A 22326-nucleotide genomic window follows, 5' to 3' on the forward strand; every position below is an offset into this window, starting at 1 on the left:
GAAGAAGATGGGGAGAATGTCATATGGTCAGATGAAACCAACACTTTTTGGTAAAAACTCAACTCGTCGTGTTTGGTTGACAAAGAATGCTGAGTTGCATCCAAAGAACACCATACCTACTGTGAAGCATGGGGGTGGAAACATCATGCTTTGGGGATGTTTTTCTGCAAACACACCGCCCGGGCAATGAAGGAGTGGCTTCGTAAGAAGCATTTCAAGGTCCTGGAGTGGCCTAGCCAGTCTCCAGATCTCAACCCCATAGAAAATCTTTGGAGGGAGTTGAAAGTCCGTGTTGCCCAGCAACAGCCCCAAAACATCACTGCTCTAGAGGAGATCTGCATGGAGGAATGGGCCAAAATACCAGCAACAGTGTGTGAAAACCTTGAAGACTTACAGAAAACGTTTGACCTCTGTCATTGCCAACAAAGGGTTTCTGACAAAGTATTGAAATACTTATTTTCCACCATAAATTGCAAATAAATTCATAAAAAATCCTACAATGTGATTTTCTGGATTTTGTCTGTCATAGTTGAAGTGTACCTATGATAAATTATCTTTAAGTGGGAGAACTTGCACAATTGGTGGCTGACTAAATACTTTTTTGCCCGACTATGTGCAGATACAGTGGGGAGAACAAGTATTTGATACACTGCCAATTTTGCAGGTTTTCCTACTTACAAAGCATGTAGAGGTCTGTAATTTATATCATAGGTACAACTTCAACTGTGAGACGGAATCTAAAACAAAAATCCAGAAAAATCACATTATGATTAAGTAATTAATTTGCATTTTATTGCATCAGAAAAGCAGAACTTAATATTTGGTACAGAAACCTTTGTTTGCAATCATCATACATTTCCTGTAGTTCTTGACCAGGTTTGCACACACTGCAGCGGGGATTTTGGCCCACTCCTGCATACAGAACTTCTCCAGATCCTTCAGGTTTCGGGGCTGTCGCTGGGCAATACGGACTTTCAGCTCCCTCCAAAGATTCTCTATTGGGATCAGGTCTGGAGACTGGCTAGGCCACTCCAGGACCTTGAGATGCTTCTTACGGAGACACTCCTTAGTTGCCCTGGCTGTGTGTTTCGGGTCGTTGTCATGCTGGAAGACCCAGCCACGACCCATCTTCAATGCTCTTACTGAGGGAAGGAGGTTGTTGGCCAAGATCTCGCGATACATGGCCCCATCCATCCTCCTCTCAATACGGTGCAGTTGTCCTGTCCCCTTTGCAGAAAAGCATCCCCAAAGAATGATGTGTCCACCTCCATGCTTCACGGTTGGGATGGTGTTCTTGGGGTTGTACTCATCCTTCTTCCTCCAAACACAGCAAGTGGAGTTTAGACTAAAAGGCTCTATTTTTGTCTCATCAGACCACATGACCTTCTCCCATTCCTCCTCTGGATCATCCAGATGGTCATTGGCAAACTTCAGACGGCCCTGGACATGCGCTGGCTTGAGCAGGGGGACCTTGCGTGCGCTGCAGGATTTTAATCCATGACGGCGTAGTGTGTTACTAATGGTTTTCTTTGAGACTGTGGTCCCAGCTCTCTTCAGGTCATTGACCAGGTCCTGCTGTGTAGTTCTGGGCTGATTCCTCACCTTCCTCATGATCATTGATGCCCCACGAGGTGAGATCTTGCATGGAGCCCCAGTCCAAGGGTGATTGACCGTCATCTTGAACTTCTTCCATTTTCTAATAATTGCGCCAACAGTTGTTGCCTTCTCACCAAGCTGCTTGCCTATTGTCCTGTAGCCCATCCCAGCCTTGTGCTGTCCTTACACAGCTCTCTGGTCTTGGCCATTGTGGAAAGGTTGGAGTCTGTTTGATTGAGTGTGTGGACAGGTGTCTTTTATAGAGGTAACGAGTTCAAACAGGTGCAGTTAATACAGGTAATGAGTGGCGAACAGGAGGGCTTCTTAAAGAAAAACTAACAGGTCTGTGAGAGCTGGAATATTTACTGGTTGGTAGGTGATCAAATACTTATGTCATGCAATAAAATGCTAATTAATTACTTTTGTTTTTATTACAATTTTTGTTTTAGATTCCGTCTCTCACAGTTGAAGTGTACCTATGATAAAAATTACAGACCTCTACATACTTTATTTAAGTAGGATACAATGCTAAATCGGCAGTGTATCAAATACTTGTTCTCCTCACTGTATGTGCACGTCATTGCTTTCGCTCTCTGCTGTGTGTGCATGATGCACCTCTTGCTAGCTGTCACTCATATGGCGAGGGGCTGAAGCTCATTGGCTGAATTTAAATTGGTAGGGGGCAGGCCCATGTGAGTGAAAATAGCACAGCACAGCTTCCCGAAAAAGTTGCTTTCAAACTAGGGATTTCGTGGCTAATTGAGGTAAGACAGTAATTTTGCATGTATGAACTACACATTGACACATCCAGCCCAAAGCGGGAGGTTTAAAATATACTTAGTAGTCCCAAAGGCACAAGGCAGCACGCCAGTGCGCCCTTCTTGCTGAGAATTCATCAGATCAGGCCACACTCCAACTCATTCTCCATAGTTTTTCCTAAGTAAAACCACATCTCCATCCATGGCTAATTTAAGGAAGGGCCATTTTAGCTAGCTATCGGAGGACAACACAACGAGATGCAACAATTTAAGTTTCTGTCAGGGACGTATGCTCTCATTGGGAGAATTGCTCAAATTGAAGCTGGCTTCCCGTGACACTTTTTTTTGGTGTGCCAGGACCATTCAGTGTTTAGCTCAACGCTGATTGGCAAATGCTCACCGGCTTCCCTTGCCTTCAATGCTACGGGCGGCAACAATGTCATACTCGTTTGGACCAGACAGTATCAGATAGACGGCCTACACTTAGAGACAGAGGGGCGCTGTTTCGGAAAATTATGAAACACTGAGGCAAAATCGATTTTTTTTTTTTATTGTTTTTTTTTTTGGGTGGGGGAAGCCTGGCTTTCTTGGCATCCAATTCACACGAGGGATTTTATTTGTCCCCCTCCCCCAATATTTTGTTGGACAAAATGACTGTAAAAACACCAGAAAAATCAGCTTCAAGTCATTTTAATTTTGAAAAAAATAAGTTCCAAAGTATTCCCACGCATTATAGAGAGATATGTGATCGTAAGCGAGGTTTAAAATGATTATTATTCAGGTCAATTTACAATTATGTTCCCGCCCCCTGACCATCCGCTCAAGAAAAAGAAAAACCTTCCTGTAGGTTTTTGCCCCAACCCTAATCTAGCGCACCGGATTCTTAATAATTAGTTGTTGAAAAGCTGAACCAGATCAGTTAACTGGGGTTGGAGCGAAAATCTACAGGAGGATAGCTCTCAAGGAACAGGGTTGGAGAGCCCTGATCTAGTTGATGATCCCCGCCCTAGGGAGTCCTGTCAGTGGGTGTGGTTTTCTGTAGCTTCCAGGGGTGGGGCAGGGGCTTCGTTTTTTACATGGTCGTCCAGCAGGCCCATCTGAGAATGAGAGAGGGAAAACATTAAAGTACACTGAACTAAAATATAAATGCAACATAACAATTTCAAAGATTTTACTGAATTACAGTTCATGAGGAAATCTGTCATTTGAAATAATTAACAAACACAGCCTACAAGCCATTTTAAAAAGTCCATGTAATATAGCCTACACCTTTAGACCTTAAACAGGTCTAAAGGAGCATGATATGAAGAAAAGAACAGCCTACTCCGAGTTGTCATGTTAGGTCCTGGTGTGGCTATGCAAAATGGCTGTGGGTTACACTAGTTTGTTTAGCAGACAAGATTTGCTTATAATTCTATGGCATTATTTTATAGTATGAAGAATACGCACGAGGCTTATTCTATGTTGAGCGGCTAACAAGAAATACATTTGAAGTCAGAAGTTTACATACACTTAGGTTGGAGTCATTAAACCTCAGATTTAGTTGTTGTAGACCATACTCCAAATGCTTTAAGGTACTACGTTCATCTGTACAAACAATAGTACGCAAGTATAAACACCATGGGACTACGCAGCAGTCATACCGCTCAGGAAGGAGACGCGTTCTGTCTCCTAGAGATGAACGTAATTTGATGCGAAAAGTGAAAATCAATCCCAGAACAACAGCAAAGGACCCTGTGAAGATGCTGGAGGAAACAAGTACAAAAGTATCTATATCCACAGTAAAATGAGTCCTATATCAATATAACCTGAAAGGCCACTCAGCAAGGAAGAGGGGCGCACTGTTCCAAAACCACCACAAAAAAGCCAGGCTACGGTTTGCAACTGCACATGGGGACAAAGATGGTACTTCTTGGAGAAATCTCCTCTGGTCTGATGAAACACAAATAGGACTGTTTGGCCATAATGACCATCGTTATGTTTGGAGGAAAAAGGGGGAGGCTTGCAAGTCAAATCATTTTTTTGATTTTTTTATTAGCGGCCGTCACTCCGATTGCATAGCCTATAGAAATGTAGCGCAACATGAGCTCTAATGAAGTGTTTGATTCGATTTTCAAACTCATTTGCATTGATGTCAGAGTGATTAGAGGGACAATAGAGTGCTGAGTACCAGGCAGTTAGCAAGTTTGGTAGGCTACTAATGACCAGTGGCAGCATCAGAACTTGGAGAAGCCTAATTACCGTGACTAAACGGTCATGTGGAATTTGACTGCCTTCATGACAGTAATACAGTCACCGTAACAGCCCTTGGTCACCTATCCTTAAAAAAGTAGGGAAGTGGATCAGAAAGGGACCACCCTTTGCATCATGCAACTCGACATCTTCGAGTTGATCAGGCTGTCGATTGTGGCCTGTGGAATGTTGTCCCACATCTCTTCAATGGCTGTGCAAAGATGGGAACTGGAACACACCGTCATACTTCGATCCAGAGCATCCCAATCATGCTCAATGGGTGACATGTCTGGTGAGTATGCAGGCCATGGAAGAACTGTGACAATTTCAGCTTTCGGGAATTGTGTACCGATCCTTGCAAAATGGGGCCGTGCATTATCATGCTGAAACATGAGGTCATGGCGGCGGAGGAATGGCACGACAATGGGCCTCAGGATCTTATCACGGTATCACTGTGCATTAAAATAGCCATCAATAAAATGCAATTGTGTTCATTGTCCGTAGCTTATTCCTGCCCATACCATAACCCCACCATGATGCACTCACCCAGTCACCCACACAACGCCATCTGCCAGGTACAGGATTAATCTGCAAAGAGCAGACTTCTCTAGTGTGCCAGTGGCCATCAAAGCATTTGCCCACTGAAGTCGGTTACGACGTAGAACTGCAGTCAGGTCCAGACCCCGATGAGTACGACAAGCAAGCAGATGTGACGGTTTGTGCAAACCCACAATTTTATCAGCTGTCCGGGTGTCTGGTCTCAGATGATTCCACAGGTGAAGAAACTGGATGCGGAGGTTCTGAGCTGCCGTTGTTATACGAGGTTATACGAGGTTTGCGGTTGTGAGGTCGGTTGGACGTACTGCCAAATTCTCGAAAACGACAGAGACGGCTTAACGACGGAGACAGCTTATGAATGAGAAATTAACATTAAATTCTCTAGAAAAGGCTCTGGTGGATATTTCTGCTGTCAGTATGCCAATTGCATGCTCCCTCAACTTGAGACATCTGTGACATTGTGTGATGTGGTTTGTGTAATAATCATGCTGTTTAATCAGCTTGATATGCCACACCTGTCAGGTGGATAGATTCTCACTAACAAGGATGTAAACAAATTTGTGCACAAAGTTTGAGAGAAACAAGATTTTGTGCGTTAAGGAAAATTGCTGGGATCTTTTAATTCAGGTCATGAATTAGGACTCCTACATGTTGCATTTATATTTTTGTTAAGTGTATAAAAAAACATGCAGTTTCCCGGAAACAGATTAAGTCTAGTACTGGACTAAAAAGCACTTTCAACAAACGTGCTTTAATCTCTGTCCGGTAAACCCTTTAAGTTTACGTTTATTTTAATGTGTTTTCAAATTAAATAAGCAGTAGTGCAGCATGCGTTGAGAAAAGGAATTACCAACTCTAACTACTGTCCAATTCAGATATTGATCAAAATACTTATGTTGAGGGTATCCTATATGCTGCGTCCTGTATATATTTACTTTTTTTTAAAGAAATTGACACTTTCTGCATCTACTTTACATCTGTGGAGTCAACAAGCTTGTGACAAGCGTGTTTGACTTGATGTGTTGACTTGCCTCCCGGGGTTTGTAGACTCCTAGTTGGAGGCGACAGCAGATGACGTCCACCAAGAAGCCCACCATTCCATGGATCATACCTGTATGGAGAGGACAGAGAGAAGTCTTAAGGCTTCCAAATGAATCAGTTCGGCTGGCGCCTAGCCGAATTCGAGCGAGTGCACTTGCATACTCCCTTAAATACATTCACTTGAAAAACAAGTCGGAAATTGGCAATAGTACTGTTTTTCCATTTTGAGACACCGCAGCCAGCATATACTTGCTCAAAAGAGTCCGAATGAATCTAAACTAACGCAAATCTCATTAATTTGGGTGTTTTTGCATAGATGTTAGTTGCTCAATTTCACATCTAAGATGTTTGGTGCAGTATTCCTAAAAAAAATTGCATGAAATGAGTCGTCTCTTGCTGAATGACAGACTTTATTGAAGAATCCCTACTTTCGACCATTCACCAACAAAGGGGCGTAGACTTCGGCTTGTCTGGAGAAAATAATGTTTTGAGCGACAGCCCCCCCCCCCCATAAAAAAGCATTTACCGAAGTCCAAAACGAACAAAACGTTGTGATAATATACAGTACCAGTCAAAAGTTGACACCTACTCATTCAAGGGTTTCTTTTTTTGTTGTTTTACCCCTTTTTCTCCCCAATTTCGTGGTATCCAATTGTTGTAGTAGCTACTATCTTGTCTCATCGCTACAACTCCCGTACGGGCTCGGGAGAGACGAAGGTTGAAAGTCATGCGTCCTCCGATACACAACCCAACCAAGCCGCACTGCTTCTTAACACAGCGCGCATCCAACCCAGAAGCCAGCCGCACCAATGTGTCGGAGGAAACACTGTGCACCTGGCAACCTTGGTTAGCGCACACTGCGCCCGACCCGCCACAGGAGTCGCTGGTTCACGATGAGACAAGGACATCCCTACCGACCAATCCCTCCCTAACCCGGACCCAATTGCGCGAACCCAGGGACTCTGATGACACAGCTGGCGCTGCAGTACAACGCCCTTAACCACTGCGCCACCCGGGAGGCAAGTTTTTCTTGTTTTCTTTTTTTAAACTATTTTCTACATTGTAGAATAATAGTGAAGACATCAAAAACTATGGAATCATGCTGAAACCCATAAAGTGTTAAACAAATCAAAATTATTTTTAATTCTTCAAAGTAGCCCCTTTTGCCTTGAGTTTTGCACACTCAATCTCAACTAGTTTCGTGAGAAATGCTTTTCCAACAGTCTTGAAGGAGTTCCCACATATGCTGAACACTTGTTGGCTGCTTTTCCTTCACTCTGCGGTCCAAAATCATTCCAAACCATCTCAATTGGATCGAGGTCGGGTGATTGTGGAGGCCAGGTCATCTGATGCTGCACTCCACCACTCTCCTTCTTGGTCAAATAGCTTGTTGAAAAACAAATGATAGTCCCACTAAGCACAAATCAGATGTGATGGCGTATTGCTGCAGAATGTTGTGGTAGCCATGCTGGTTAAGTGTGCCTTGAATAAAAAAATATATAATATATATATATATTTTTTTTTTTAAATCAGACAGTGTCACCAGCATAGCACCTCCACCTACATGCTTCACGGGAGGAACCACACATGCGGAGATCATCCATTCACCTACTCCGCCTCTCACAAAGACAGCGATTGGGACCAAAAAGCTCATTTGGACTCATCAGACCAAAGGACTGATTTCCACCGGTCTAATATCATTGCTCGTGTTTCTTGACCCAAGCAAGTCTCTTCTTATTATTGGTGTCCTTTAGTAGTGGTTTCTTTGCGGCAATTAGACCACGAAGGCCTGATTCACGCAGTCTCCTCTGAATAGTTTATGTTAATGTCTTACTTGAACTCCGGAGCATTTATTTTAGGCTGCAAGCTGAGGTGCAGTTAACTCTAATGAACTTAACCTCTGCAGCAGAGGTAACTCTGGGTCTTCCATTCCTGTGGCAGTCCTCATGAGACAGTTTCAACATAACGCTTAATAGTTTTTGCGACTGCACTTGAAAATTTCCAGATTGACTGACCTTCATGTCTTAAAGGAATGATGGATTGTCGTTTCTCTTAGCTAATTTGAGCTGTTCTTGACATAATATGGACGTGGTCTTTTACCAAATAGGGCTATCTTCTGTATACCACCGCTACCTTGTCACAACACAACTGATTGGCTCAAACACATTAAGGAAAGAAATCCCACAAATGTACTTTTAACAAGGCACACCTGTTAATTCCAGGTGACTACCTCATGAAGCTGGTTGAGAGAATGCCAAGAGTGTGCAAAGCTGCGAAGGCAACGGGATGCTACTTTGAAGAATCTCAAATATAAAATATTTTGATTTGTTAATAAATCTTCTTGATCCTACCGATACCGGATCCGGGAGCGTGACTACACCCTCAGGCTCATTACCATAAGGCAACGTTAACGATTTCTAAAAATCGCAAATGAAATAAAATAAATATGCCTGCTCTCAAGCTTAGCCTTTTCTTAACACTGTCATCTCAGATTTTCAAAATATGCTTTTGAACCATAGAAAATCAATCATTTGTGTAAGAGTGTTGATGGCTAGCTTAGCATTTAGCGTAGCATTTAGCACATAACATTTTCACAAAAACCAGCAAAGGAATCAAATAAAATAATTTACCTTTGAAGAACTTCAGATGTTTCAATGAGGAGACTCTCAGTTACATAGCAGATGTCCAGTTTTTCCTGAAAGATTCTTTGTGTAGGACATATCGCTCTGTTTTGTTACTACACATTTGGCTACCGAAACGAACCGAAAATTCAGTCACCAAAACGTCGAACTTTTTTCCGAATTAACTCCATAATATCGACCGAAACATGGCAAACGTTGTTTGAATCAATCCTCAAGGTGTTTTTTCACATATCTCTTCATTGATATGCCGTTCGTGGAAGCATGGTTTTTCTCAGAATCCCATGGAAAAATACCAGCAGCTGAGTTTTGCGCACCAATTTCCACGCAGGACACCGTGCGGACACTTTGCAAATGTAGTCTCTTATGGTCAATCTTCCAATGATATGCCTGCAAATAGTCACAATGCTCCAGACCCCTTGGGGAAACGATAGAAAGGGTAGGCTCATTCCTGTCGCATTCACAGCCATATAAGGAGATAATGCAAATCGGAGCCTCAGAAATCCTGTTCATTTCCTGGTTGCAGAACATCTTGGTTTTGCCTGAAGCTTCTGTTCTAGGGCACTCACAGTGAAAATCTTTGCAGTTCTGGAAACGTCAGTGTTTTCTTTCCAAAGCTATCAATTCCATGCATAGTCGAGCATCTTTTTGTGACAAAATATTGCGCTTAAAACGGGAACGTCTTTTTATCCAAAAATGAAATAGCGCCCCCCTAAGCTCAAGAGGTTGTTTAACACTTTTTTGGTTACTACATGATTTCATAGTTTTGATGTCTTCACTATATGCTACAATGTAGAAAATAGTCAACATAATGAGCAGGTGTGTCCAAACCTTTGACTAGTACTGTATGCGCTAACTCTCCCGAACTGTTTCGGCTGGGAAGCATGCAGACGCCTTTAGACGTCACAAAATGATAAGGATGATTTTTACAACTAGTGTTCTGTGATTATTTTTGCCTAAAGTGCTTTGGATAGGTGTGGGTCCTGTTAGGTGTGTAGTAAATCAGGGTCGTGTTCATTAGGCACTGAACATCAGAAAACAGACAAACAGGAAGGGACTACCTGGACCTTTTCCATTGCTTTTCCATTTTTTTTACGATGTGCCCTAATGATAATGACCCAGGTGGACATACTTGGTGTTTTCCCTAGGAAGCAAACGGGACAAAATAGGGAGGGACTAACCTGAACTTGTCCAATAAGAGACATGTTTTTGTTGCAAAACATTTTGCAACATTACACACTACTGAATACACCCCTGTACACTTGTTGCCAGCTGTGTGTGGGTACCTGTGGTGGAGAAAATGCCTCCGATGATGCCACAAAGCCTGACGAGGAACCTCCACAGGGGCATGTGCTGCTCGGTGACTTTCACCATCAACGAGCTGATGTCATACTTCATAAAGATCCCAGATACTCCGTGGCTGCCCACCGCGTGGTTGATCACCCGCTCCTACAAAAACAGGGTGAAACGATGACGATACACCCACACCTTCAGTTCATCCACACACACAGCATAGACCTTGTACACTCAAATAAATACACATCCTGGACCTACCCTTTCGGTGACAGAGTACTGGTTTGTGTCTGCTGAGATCTGGTAGGTGTTCAGTTTGGTGGGCACTATGGTGATGAAGTACTGAAACATCTGATTATCTGACGAGGATTAAAGGAAAACAGTCCATACATGTATATATTATTTAATGAAGGATGAAATTAACAGTTACAATTCCTATACAATGTCCCAAATTCTTCATAACATGTTGAGGCAGACAAACTACTTCCCCAAAAAACCCATGACTTATCTGTGCATTTAGGAAGCCTGTCGTGTAGCCTGTTTGATGTGACGTGATAAAGCCTTGGGTTTAAATACTATTTGAAATATTTCCAATGCTTTGATAATTGACTGGAGTGCCAGGTGTGTGGGGATTGCACTTTTGGAACTTTTCTATTGAGCTTGCATGTTACAATGGAAACAATCAAGCATGGCGTCAGCATTTGAATTATTTTGAATTATATTTGTACCCAGGACTTACGGTCAGTGCAGACTTTCTCTGTCCCGTCCAGAGGGTTGATGATCCCTGGGATCTCCTCTCCGAACGACAGGTGGTCGATGCGATGGGAGAAGTTGTACGCTGTAATCAACAACAAATCAGAACAATCATTAACTCCAGGTCTAGGGATATCGTCAGGTTTAAATGTGTTAACTCAATTGATGACATCATAGTTCCATCATAACTTACATTTGTTTAGGATGTTTTCATGTATCATGTATGGGAGTTAAACTCTAAACAAAGAAACTTACTATCGTGGCTGACGAGGGCCGCTAGATGGGCGTGGCCTCTAGGATGTGGGATAGCCCTGTATGTGATGTGAAAAGGTCAAGCTTGCGGAAACTGCTCCCACATAGGGCATGATAACTCATATTCCAGAGTCAAACATCTAGGTCATGTTCATTAGGCACCCAACGGAGAAAACAGACAAACAGGGAGGGACAACCTGGAAACACTCATTGTGTTCATTAGGGCACACTAGCTAAAAGTTAGTTGTAGAGAGAGGAGCGGTGACCTACTTGCCCACAGTGATGTGGAAGTTGCCAGCCACCTTGTTGACATAAAGATGGCCGTGTATCCTGCAGGCCGCAGGCGACTGGGAGGGGCTGTCCTCTCTCGAAGGAGAATAGAGGGGAAGAGAGTCACTTCAATAATATAACCGTAATCATTCAATACAGTTTATCAATTACTTCAATACCTAACTTCACTCAAACACACACACTGTCACAGCAAAGCTGTATTATTTTTTCCAGACCTGGGAGGAAGGGCGGTGGGGGATCCTTTCAGGACGGTCTTGAAGATCACATCCTGCAGCGAGTGTTCCTCCCTAAGGCGGTCCTGGATCATCAGCAGAGTTCTGGGGGAGGAAAGGGAGATGAGTGAGCAAGGGAAAGGTTAAACATGGAAGGGTTGTAGAGGGGAGTCACTATATAGTGAGAAGTTATAACAGATGGTCAATGGATAGCCTTCACTCCACCATACTGTCTTTACTTTATTAGGTTTATTTGACAGATATTATGCATCATGATTAAAATGTGTGAAAATGTGCCACATGTAGCCAACCATCTCATCTTTTGCTTCACTGTATGCAACATTACCATTTTAGTTGTGCATGTGCAGATGCATTCTGGTGGTGCATTTTTATACTGTCAGGAGACATATCTTGTGGCTGAAATATCTTACCTGTGCCACAGCCTTTGCTGAGGAGAGAGGTCAAAGGTGACCTGCAAGGTGACCATGGGAAAAAATATTAAGAAAGGGCATTGTCACTGGAAAGATATTATGATTAAATTTATGGAACCCTGAATTCTCACCACACTTGCATCTTGTCATTGTCTTTTTACTGTTCTTAACTGACTGGCCTGGTTAGGCTGCTATAGCAGGTACCAGACAGAGTCATACTTACTGGCTCATAATGTAGGCCATCTGAAGCTACCATGGTCTCTGCCAAGTCTAGGACATCTGCACCTACAACTACATACAGCCACCCAGACAAACAGCAAATCAATGAATAATATAATCAATCAATATGACATGATGGAAGAGAAGGGCAGCCTACAGTCAATGGCTTCATACAACACTACTGAAATGTTAATTCTACTGCCGACAAACACAATCACATTATATCCTAGATGTCCATGTCTAGGCCTAAATTGTGAGAGCAACCTTCAAACAGTGTAAATACTTACATTGACACCTCATGGCAACTGTGATGTCTATGTTTATTCTTAATTTACTGCAAAAGAGAGAAGATTGTGTTAGTTAGCTCTATAGTGCACTTGGAGCTGTACAGTAAGTATTTCCCTGCTGACGTTGCCCAGCTAAGTCAAAAATGATATGCCAGACTGTTGTGTTTGTGTTCATTAGGCACCAAACGGAAGCAAATGGACTGAAACTGGTAGGGACCAACTAACATTTACTTTCCACTGCAAAACACTTTTTTGTTTTTTAAAATCTCTTTGGAGCCTAATGAACATGACCAGTTGTTTTTTACCTGGAGAAGTCTTTATCGACTTCATATTCATACTGCATCCACGTGTCTCGATACACAAAGAACTCAAGGAAAGCCAGCAGAGCCATGGCTGTGAAGGCTATCAGGGACACTGAAAAGACAGCAAAGGAGCAGTGATGTAGAAGGCCAAGTTTACAACTGGAGTAGGCTACTCATTGATTAAAATAAGCAAACAGGTACATGACTATACTAGGGTTGGCCTAGATACTCTGTTCTAAACTCTGCCCTACAGTATATGTTATTGTTTGTCCATTGCACTTATACTACGGTTTACATCGTTGATGGACTCGAGGTGTTGGGTTACTCTTAATAGCATACATTAATTTAACATTTTACAATGTATCCAATCTATAATTTTAATAATAGTTTATTTACAATTCATATTTACATTGGCTAGTTAATAACGCACCTGTTCCCCCACTGGCTGTGGTTTCCACATAGCTCTCTGGAACCTTGGGGAATGCATCCAGCTCCTTCACCAGGGTTAGAGCCTTCTTCCGGGACACTAGTCTCCTCATCTTGTTTGGGGCAAGCGTCCACTGGATCCCTCATGCATTAAATCTTTAAATTCAACATAGAAGTAAACTGTGTTATATAGCCTAGCAATCTTATACAAATAATGTCATATCCGAATACTTTTAACAGTGGCCGCTTGAAGGGAATGAAAACGATATTTCCTCTCTAGCAAACAAGAATGGCAAGTTTAAACCCTCCCATCCGTTTCTGGCCACAGGTACGCAGAATATTCTGAGCCACCACCTGGCACTTTTTACATTCTGTTTGCCTATTGATGTTTCCCAGCTGACTAGAAGCTGGTAGTTAGCAAGCTATCTTGGCTACCGGTTGCTATCAAACCCGACTGTGTATTTTAGAATAGTCATACTTCGGTCGTTACTGTCTCGGGTGCCCATTCATTTTCGCCATAGAGGGAAATCCGATTTTTGTATCAATCCATTGTTCTATGCTTGGTTCAGGATTGAAACATCTGGATACTGCGTTAGTTGTTGCAACAACAAAAAACTGTCGCTGGTAACCTTTGACCTGGTGTACTACCATAGACGTTTGAGTAGAGTGCATTCATTTTGCCACAGCGCCCTCTGGTGATCAACAGTAAGCAGACTGACTCCGCGCACAGACATCCGTTCTTCTTCGGTGGGGTTTATCGGCGATTGGCATCCAACGTTATGGTGCATTACCGCCACCTACTGTTTTGGAGTGTGGGCCAGAGACAGGGAGAAACTAAATCCTGCCTGCCAGCCCCATTGCTCTTAAAAAATATAAAATATTTGAGACTATATCTTATGACGTTCTACTCAATAATACTCTTTAAACAAATGTTCTATATTCCCTTCTCTCTCATACTAGATCTCAACCTCTCTCTTTCCCTCCAATAATGTCCGCACTGTATCAATACATGCTCCACGGTCTGTTTCCTGGCAATACATTCTCCTGTTAGATACTTTCCTATCACATGTAAGGTCTTATTCAACTGGCTGTGTCCCACCCTTAATGTTGTAAATATTCCTGCCGTTCTCCCCTCCCCAACTTTCCTCTGTACTTGAAATAAAATCCTGCCCTTAGTATCTCTATTCCACTGCTCCTGCCATTTCTCCACCATCACTGCCCATATCATGCTTTTTGCCTCTGCCTTGCTCATTGAAACTACCACATCAACATCCCGACTACTTAGTGCTTGTTTAGCCAGTACATGAACTGCCTCGTTCCCTTACACTCCCACATGAGCTGGGGCCCATGTAAATATTATCTGTATACCCATTTGTTTACTCCTGCCATGGGTTTGTAGCGCCTCATAAAGCAGGTTGTGTCTGCTACGTGATATAAAGGACTGGATACTCCTTAGCACTGCACATGAATCAGAGAAAATAACTACTCTTTCTGGCTTAACTTCCTCCACCCACTGCAAGGCCAACAGTATGGCCATCATCTACGCTGAATATACAGCCAGCTGATCTGTAATACGTTTCCTGACTCTCCCCCCACATTCCTGCACTACAAATGCTGACCCAGTACATCCTGTCCTTGGATCTTTTGAACCATCTGTGTAGACGGCCACACAATTCTGATACAGAGTATCCAGATGTCTCTTAAACCAATCAGATGGATCAACACCATCCCCATCTTTCTGTCATCTCTCCAACACTTCTAGATCAACTACTGGAGGTGGGAGTAGCCATGGTGGATTTACAGGAATAGCTACCATTGGACTAAACTCCCTTCCATACAATCCCATCTCCTTCGCCTGGGTATTACCCACCCACCCAAAGCTTGTGTTCGACCTTCGCTCATGTTCCCAGCATGCCTGTAAAATCCCTTTCGCAGGCTGAGACACCCCATGTCCTTTTAGGCGGACCCAATAATACATTGCCAGATGCTGTCTCCTAATCTGCAATGGCATTTCCCCCATCTCCACCTGTAGTGCAGCCACTGGGGACATCCGGAACGCCCCACTACATATTTAGAGTCCTTGCCCCTGTTTGACATCTAGCCTTTCCAATGATGTCCGGGCTGCCGAACCATACGTTATACTGCCATAGTCTATTACAGATCGGATCAATGCAACATACATGGTCCTCAATGAGGCATGCCCAGCCCCCCACTCCTTCCCTGTCAGACAGTGCATCACATTTAGTATCTTCTTACACTTTCCCACCACTCTCTCAATGTGTTCTGCCCAGGCCATTCTAGTATCAAAGTATACCCTAAAGAACCTGAAGGCCTCCACCCGCTCCAAGTTTCTCCCATATAACCTCAAGCATAACTTATATCCCACCTTCCTCCTGGTAAAGAACACTGTCAGTTCTCTACAGAGAACCTGAATCCCCACATTAATGCCCACCGCTCAACCTCATCAATTGCTTCCTGTACCTTCCTGACTATATATGGTACATTTCCTCCGCTCTTCCATAAGGCCCCATCATCTGCAAATAACGACCTCCCAATATCCGGCTGTACCTGAGAGTAAACATCATTGATCATGATTGAGAACAACAGAGGACTAATCACGCTCCCCTGCGGTGTACCATTATCCACCATGTAGCTGCCTGATAGACTTCCCCACCCTCACCTGGATAGACCTTCCAAACAGGAAATCCTTTATGCAGTTGTATGTTCTTCCTCCTACCCCCATAATATCAAGCTTTATTAACAACCACTCCTTCCACATCATATCACATGCCTTATCCACATAAAAAAATACAGCTACAACACTCTTCTTGTTCATCTGAGCCTTCCTGACCTGTGCCTCTAAGCAGAGCACTGGGTATATTGTTTCCCTACCCTTCCTGAATCCGCTCTGATGTGGCAATACTGCTCTCCAGGAAGTAAGTTAGCCTCTCCGTTATCATACACTCCATAATCTTAGTGATGTTAAGGCTATTGGCCAATAGCTTGTTGGCCTCATTGGGTCTTTCCCTGGCTTCCAGATTGGTACCACTACTGCCTCCTTCCAGCTGCCTCGTAGTTTCCCCTCCTCCCACACTCTGTTGTACAACACCAATATTTTATCCAGTGCCTCATCACTAAGATGGGCCAACATAACATAGCACACCTCATCTTTCCCAGGTGAATTTAACCCAGCCTTACCCATTGCCCTTTTCACCTATGCCATTGTAAATGGTGCATTCAACACATCATTTACATCCTCCCTCCTATCCAGCACTCTAGGATGCTCCTCTCTCGTTCTCGCTCTCCCCCTCATCTGACAAATTTGCCTAGCTATGCACTTGGACAAAGGCTTTGGCCAACATCCCTGCCTTCTCCTCTTCTGTTACTGCCACATCCTTCCCACTCATCAACACTGGATAATCCCATTCCTTTCTGACCCCACTCATCCTCTGAATCATCCCCATACTTCTCCCACTGGTGTCGCCCTTCCAATGGTGTCACAGAACCGACGCCAACATGACCTCTGTCTGATGAATAGTTCTCTTCACCAGCGCCTGCTTATACTGAATCAGATGTTGGAAGTTATGTGTCCTTTTCAGTACTCTAAATTAGAGGTCGACCGATTATGATTTTTCAACGCCAATACCGATAATTGGAGGACCAAAAAAAGCCGATACCGATTAATCTGCCGATTTTTATATACATTTGTAATAATGACAATTACAACAATACTGAATGAACACTTATTTTAACTTCATATAATACATAAATAAAATCAATTTAGTCTTAAATAAATAATGAAACATGTTCAATTTGGTTTAAATAATGAAAAACAAACTGTTGGAGAAGAAAGTAAATGTGCAATATGTGCCATGTAAAAAAGCTAACGTTTAAGTTCCTTGCTCAGAACATGAGAACATATGAAAGCTGGTGGTTCCTTTTAACATGAGTCTTCAATATTCCCAGGTAAGAAGTTTTAGGTTGTAGTTATTATAGGACTATTTCTCTCTATACCATTTGTATTTCATATACCTTTGACTATTGGATGTTCTTATAGGCACTATAGTATTGCCAGCCTAATCTCGGGAGTTGATAGGCTTGAAGTCATAAACAGCACAATGCTTGAAGCACAGCAAAGATTGGCTGGCAAATGCAGGAAAGTGCTGTTTGAATGAATGCTTACAAGCCTGCTGCTGCCTACCACCGCTCAGTCAGACTGCTCTATCAAATATCAAATCAAATACTTAATTATAATATAATAAACACACAGAAATACGAGCCTTGGGGCTTTAATATGGTCAAATCCGGAAACTATCATTTTTGAAAACAAAACGTTCATTATTATTTCAGTGAAATACGGAACCGTTCCGTATTTTATTGAATGGATGGCATCCCTAAGTCTAAATATTGCTGTTACATTGCACAAACTTCAATGTTATGTCATAATTATGTAAATTTCTGGCAAATTAATTACAGTCTTTGTTAGGAAGAAATGGTCCTTCACACAGTTCGCAACGAGCCAGGCGGCCCAAACTGCTGCATGTACCCTGACTCTGCTTGCACAGAATGCAAGAGAAGTGACACAATTTTCCCCAGTTAAAATAAATTTATGTTAGCAGGCAATATTAACTAAATATGCAGGTTTTAAAAAATATACTTGTGTATTGATTTTAAGAAAGGCATTGATGTTTATGGTTAGTTACACATTGGTGCAACGACAGTGCTTTTTTGTGAATGCGCTTGATAAATCATCACCCGTTTGGAGAAGCAGGCTGTGATTCGATGATAAATTAACATGCACCGCATTGATTATATGCAACCCAGGACAAGCTAGATAAACTAGTAATATCATCAACCATGTGTAGTTAACTAGTGATTATGTTAAGATTGATTGGCTTTTATAAGATAAGTTTAATGCTAGCTAGCAACTTACCTTGGCTCCTTCCTGCACTCACGTAACAGGTGGTCAGCCTGCCACGCAGTCTCCTCGTGGAGTGCAATGTAATCGGCATCCAAAAATGCAGATTACCGATTGTTATGAAAACTTCAAATCGTCCCTAATTAATCGGCCATGTCGATTAATCGGTCGACCTCTACTCTAAATGCCCTGTTCCTACTCCTCACCATTGCCCCACACTCCTTTGTCCTCCACGGGACTGCTTTCCTCCTCCTCCCTGAACTCTTAGGTATAGCCTCAGTGGCTTTCCCCACTAACGCTGTTCTCAACCAGTTATTCATACTATCCACTTCCCCTCTCAAATCCACCCGAGCCATTACACGCTCACTTAACTCCTGAAACTGATCCCACTTTGCCCTTTCAAACACCCACCTGCCTACCACTGACACCTCCTCCTCCCTCTGGCCTACTGTGCATACTATGGGGTAATGATCACTCCCTACTGTCAACTCCTCCCAGTCACAGATTCCTGTCATCACACTAGATACCCGAGAGGTCCAATCCAAACTCTTTCCCTGTAACTACATCAATCCTGGTCCCTCGGCCATCATTCAGGCACACCAGATCTTTAACTTCTATCAGATTTTCCATCACCTGGCCATTTCCATCCATCCATCCACCCCCAGAGCGTGTTGTGGACATTAAAATCCCCACATATTACCTTACTTCTATCCTGGCCCTCCACCATCTCCAACTCTTCTAGGTCTAATACCTGACACGTATTATAGTAGTTCACTACCATCTCTCCTCTCAACCACACCGCCACCACCACATATTCCTGTTCAATACCTTTACCTAGCATCCTGTATGGAAGTCCTTGCTTTATGAAGGTGGCACATCACCCCTTCCCCATGCACTTCTGTTCCTATGTGTTATAAACTCCACATTCGGTTTGAGTCATGTTTCCTGCACACAAATCACGTCAGGCTTAGCTGGCATATCCACAATTAAATGATTGAACTCCTGCCCATTAGCCAACAGGCTTGGAGCATTCCATTGTAGTACTACCATCATAATTAAGATCCAGTAATACAGGACTCCACCCTCGGCTGATTGAGGTCATCTTGAACCTCTTCCCATGTCAAGCCGGTCATGCTCCGATGTCTCCCAGCGGCACCCACTATTCGCTTAATCTTCTCCGTTTTAGACTTTACTTCAGCGGTGCGGTTGATAACTCCTGCTATGAACGTCACCAGCTTTCTCTTATCTATGTATACCATATCGCCACCCACCTGCCCCGTAATCCCTATATCGCCACCCACCTGCCCCGTAATCCCCATCTAGATGCTCCTACCCATCTCTCTCTTGAACCTGTATCTCTCTGGACCTGAACCACCCTCACTGCCTCCACATAAGACACCCTTCTCTCACTTGTTGCACCACCACTGCCTGCATCATAGCCTCACACACACTATATGCCACATTATGAGCTATGAACTATGGTTACTTTATTTTGGCAGTACCTGGTCCTTGAAGTGTAACAGTATAGACGGGCTATCTGCCCTAACTCCACCACTTATTGCTTGCAATCTATAAACATTCACTAAAACGCCTCCTGTCAAATTGTCCCTTATCTCTTGAATGCTAACACTCACAGGCACTTATGTTATCACCCCTTTAATCCACTGCTTCCCTGCTCGACAACACCTTACACTTCCCTATTTGCTTCACTCCGAGAGCTTTCTCCCTCTGCGTCATGTCCTTACAGAACATCAACAAACTACCATCTCTTAACGCTTTAGCATTGACAACTCTCCCAGTCAACTCTTTTATCACAGCCGTCAACCTTATCGGACTCATCGCCCCTACTCCCCCTTCCTCCCTAAACTTCAGAATCACTTTCTGCTCCTAATCACCTCCATGCGTCTTATCTTGCCCTCTCTCGGCACTTTCTACCTCCGAACTGCAGCTATGTTGCTCTCCTCAGACTTCCTTTTCTGCCTCCTCTCTGCCTCCAAAGACCTCTCGTCCCCCCTTCAAACTCATACTCCCTTTCTCTCCCGCTTTCTTTTTCTCTTTCTTTCTCCCTACTTTATTGTACCACTATATTCCATACTTTCTTCTCCTACCATCTCTGACCCAATCACAACACAGCTGTGCCGAACCGCCGCCACACCGAGTAAAGTTTGATTGCTTGTTTTTCCGCTAATTCTAACTGTTAACACAACGTCGCTTCCGTTTAGCTTGCAAAGTGGAAAACAACCCGTTATACAGTAGCGCCTCCCCGAAGTCATTCCATGAAACATGTGAACATTGTAAATTACAACTAGGCCTATTTGATAACCAATTTTTCTTGACCGTTGTGTTCCTGTCATTGGTCAATTTGCACATAACTCACTGGGCGCACACTGGTTGGATCAACATTGTTTCCACGTCATTTCAATGAATTTACGTTGAACCAACGTGAAATATATGTTGAATTTAGGTATGTGCCCAGTGGAAAGCTACTATAGTTATACAGTACAGCTACCAGAGGCGCAACTTTCACTGGGGACGGGACATGCCTCCCCCACATTCTGAAATTGCATTTTTGTCCCCACTAGTTTAATCATTGGAATGTGATATAAAATGAGGCTATGGATTGCTTTAGGACCATGCGGACGCCTCCGAGTGGTCGGGTCGGCTGTTTGGAGTGTTTATCCGACTGAATAAAAAATATATATATATCCTCCCTACTTCTAAAACCGAAAGTGCGCCACTGATAGTTACTATACTATGCTCTCACATTTCCAAGTTTTCAATGTTTTCCTATTGAGGTACTGTAACTAAATATGGTTTAGTATGAAGATTATGAAGTATGAAGACGGTTTAGAAAGTCTGCTTTAACCTATGTTTTTTTAGGTTTAGTCATAGAGTTGTATATAGGACTCTTGTGCCCAAAAGCCAGTTTTAGCATGGGCAGCGCCATTGAGGACTTTCACCATTTTGAAGTAGTCAACTGGGTGAGACCACTGAGATATTTATGAACTGGAGATCATTTCCAAGATGACAGACTGTTGTTTTCAACGTAATCCACTCACGGTCGCATATGCTGTTTTGTGGTGGTTGCCATCTGCTAAACAGAGCCGATAATGTCTGCACACTCAGTGTGCACTGGAGTAGCAGCGACATCATCATCCAGAAACACGACAAACATTGAATGAATATAACATTTGAATATCTTCAGCTGTGAGTGATGGGAAAAAACAAGCATAGCGCTTGCAACTTCAGGGTTATGGGTTCGATTGTGGGTTTGACCAACTGGCAAGTGTCTTCACTGACAGTTTCAAACTCTCCCTGACCGAGTCTGTAATACCTACATGTTTCAAGCAGACCACAATAGTCCCTGTGCCCAAGAAAGCGAAGGTAACCTGGCTAAATGATTACCGCACCGTAGCACTCACGTCGGTAGCCATGAAGTGCTTTGAAAGGATGGTCATGGCTCACATCAACAGCATCCTCCCGGATACCCTAGACCCACTCCAATTTGCATACCGTCCCAACAGATCCACAGATGACACAATCTCAATCGCACTCCACACTGCTCTTTCCCACCTGGACAAAAGAACTACAGCTCAGCATTCAACACCATAGTGCCTACAAATCTCATCACTAAGCTAAGGACCCTGGGACTAAACACCTCCCTCTGCAACTGGATCCTTGACTTCCTGACGGGCCTCCCCCAAGTTGTAAGGGTAGGCAACAACACATCTGCCATGCTGATTCTTAATGCTGGGGCACCTCAGGGGTGTGTGCTTAGTCCCCTCCTGTACTCCCTGTTCACCTACGACTGCGTGGCCAAACCCGACTCCAACACCATCATTAAGTTTTCTGACAACCCAACAGTTGTAGGCCTGATCACCGACAATGATAGCCTATAGGGAGGAGGTCAGGTGACAGGAAAACAACCTCTCCCTCAATGTGAGCAAGCGAAAGGAGCAAATCGTGGACTACAGGAAAAGGCAGTCCGAACAGGCCCCCATTGACATCGAAGGGGCTGTAGTGGAGCGGGTTGAGAGTTTCAAGTTCCTTGGTGTCCACATCACCAACGAACTATCATGGTCCAAACACACCAAGACAGCCGTGAAGTGGGCACGACA

The 22326-nt window shown here is 43.4% G+C and overlaps 1 protein-coding gene across 2 annotated transcripts; it reads right to left on the reverse strand.

The window, feature by feature from the left end:
• Nucleotides 1–2908: 2908 nt before the first annotated feature.
• On the reverse strand, nt 2909–20411 carry LOC109881212 (endoplasmic reticulum-Golgi intermediate compartment protein 2). Of its 2 annotated transcripts, none has more exons than XM_020473373.2 (14): nt 18224–20411; nt 13295–13446; nt 12868–12976; nt 12563–12609; nt 12280–12347; nt 12057–12097; nt 11629–11730; nt 11393–11488; nt 11126–11181; nt 10857–10955; nt 10379–10476; nt 10111–10273; nt 6176–6255; nt 2909–3451 (listed from the first exon to the last, which is right to left on the reverse strand). In XM_020473373.2, exons 2-14 carry the CDS (start codon nt 13401–13403, stop codon nt 3374–3376), a joined length of 1146 nt encoding a protein of 381 aa, XP_020328962.1. In that variant the 5' UTR covers nt 13404–13446; nt 18224–20411; the 3' UTR covers nt 2909–3373. The 2 variants fall into 2 exon arrangements, with proteins under 2 accessions (XP_020328962.1, XP_020328954.1); XM_020473365.2 differs by lacking the exon at nt 18224–20411 and adding an exon at nt 13769–16915.
• Between the last annotated feature and the right edge of the window lie 1915 nt (nt 20412–22326).

This window comes from Oncorhynchus kisutch, linkage group LG3, assembly GCF_002021735.2.
Source record: "Oncorhynchus kisutch isolate 150728-3 linkage group LG3, Okis_V2, whole genome shotgun sequence".
Lineage (NCBI taxonomy): Eukaryota > Metazoa > Chordata > Actinopteri > Salmoniformes > Salmonidae > Oncorhynchus > Oncorhynchus kisutch.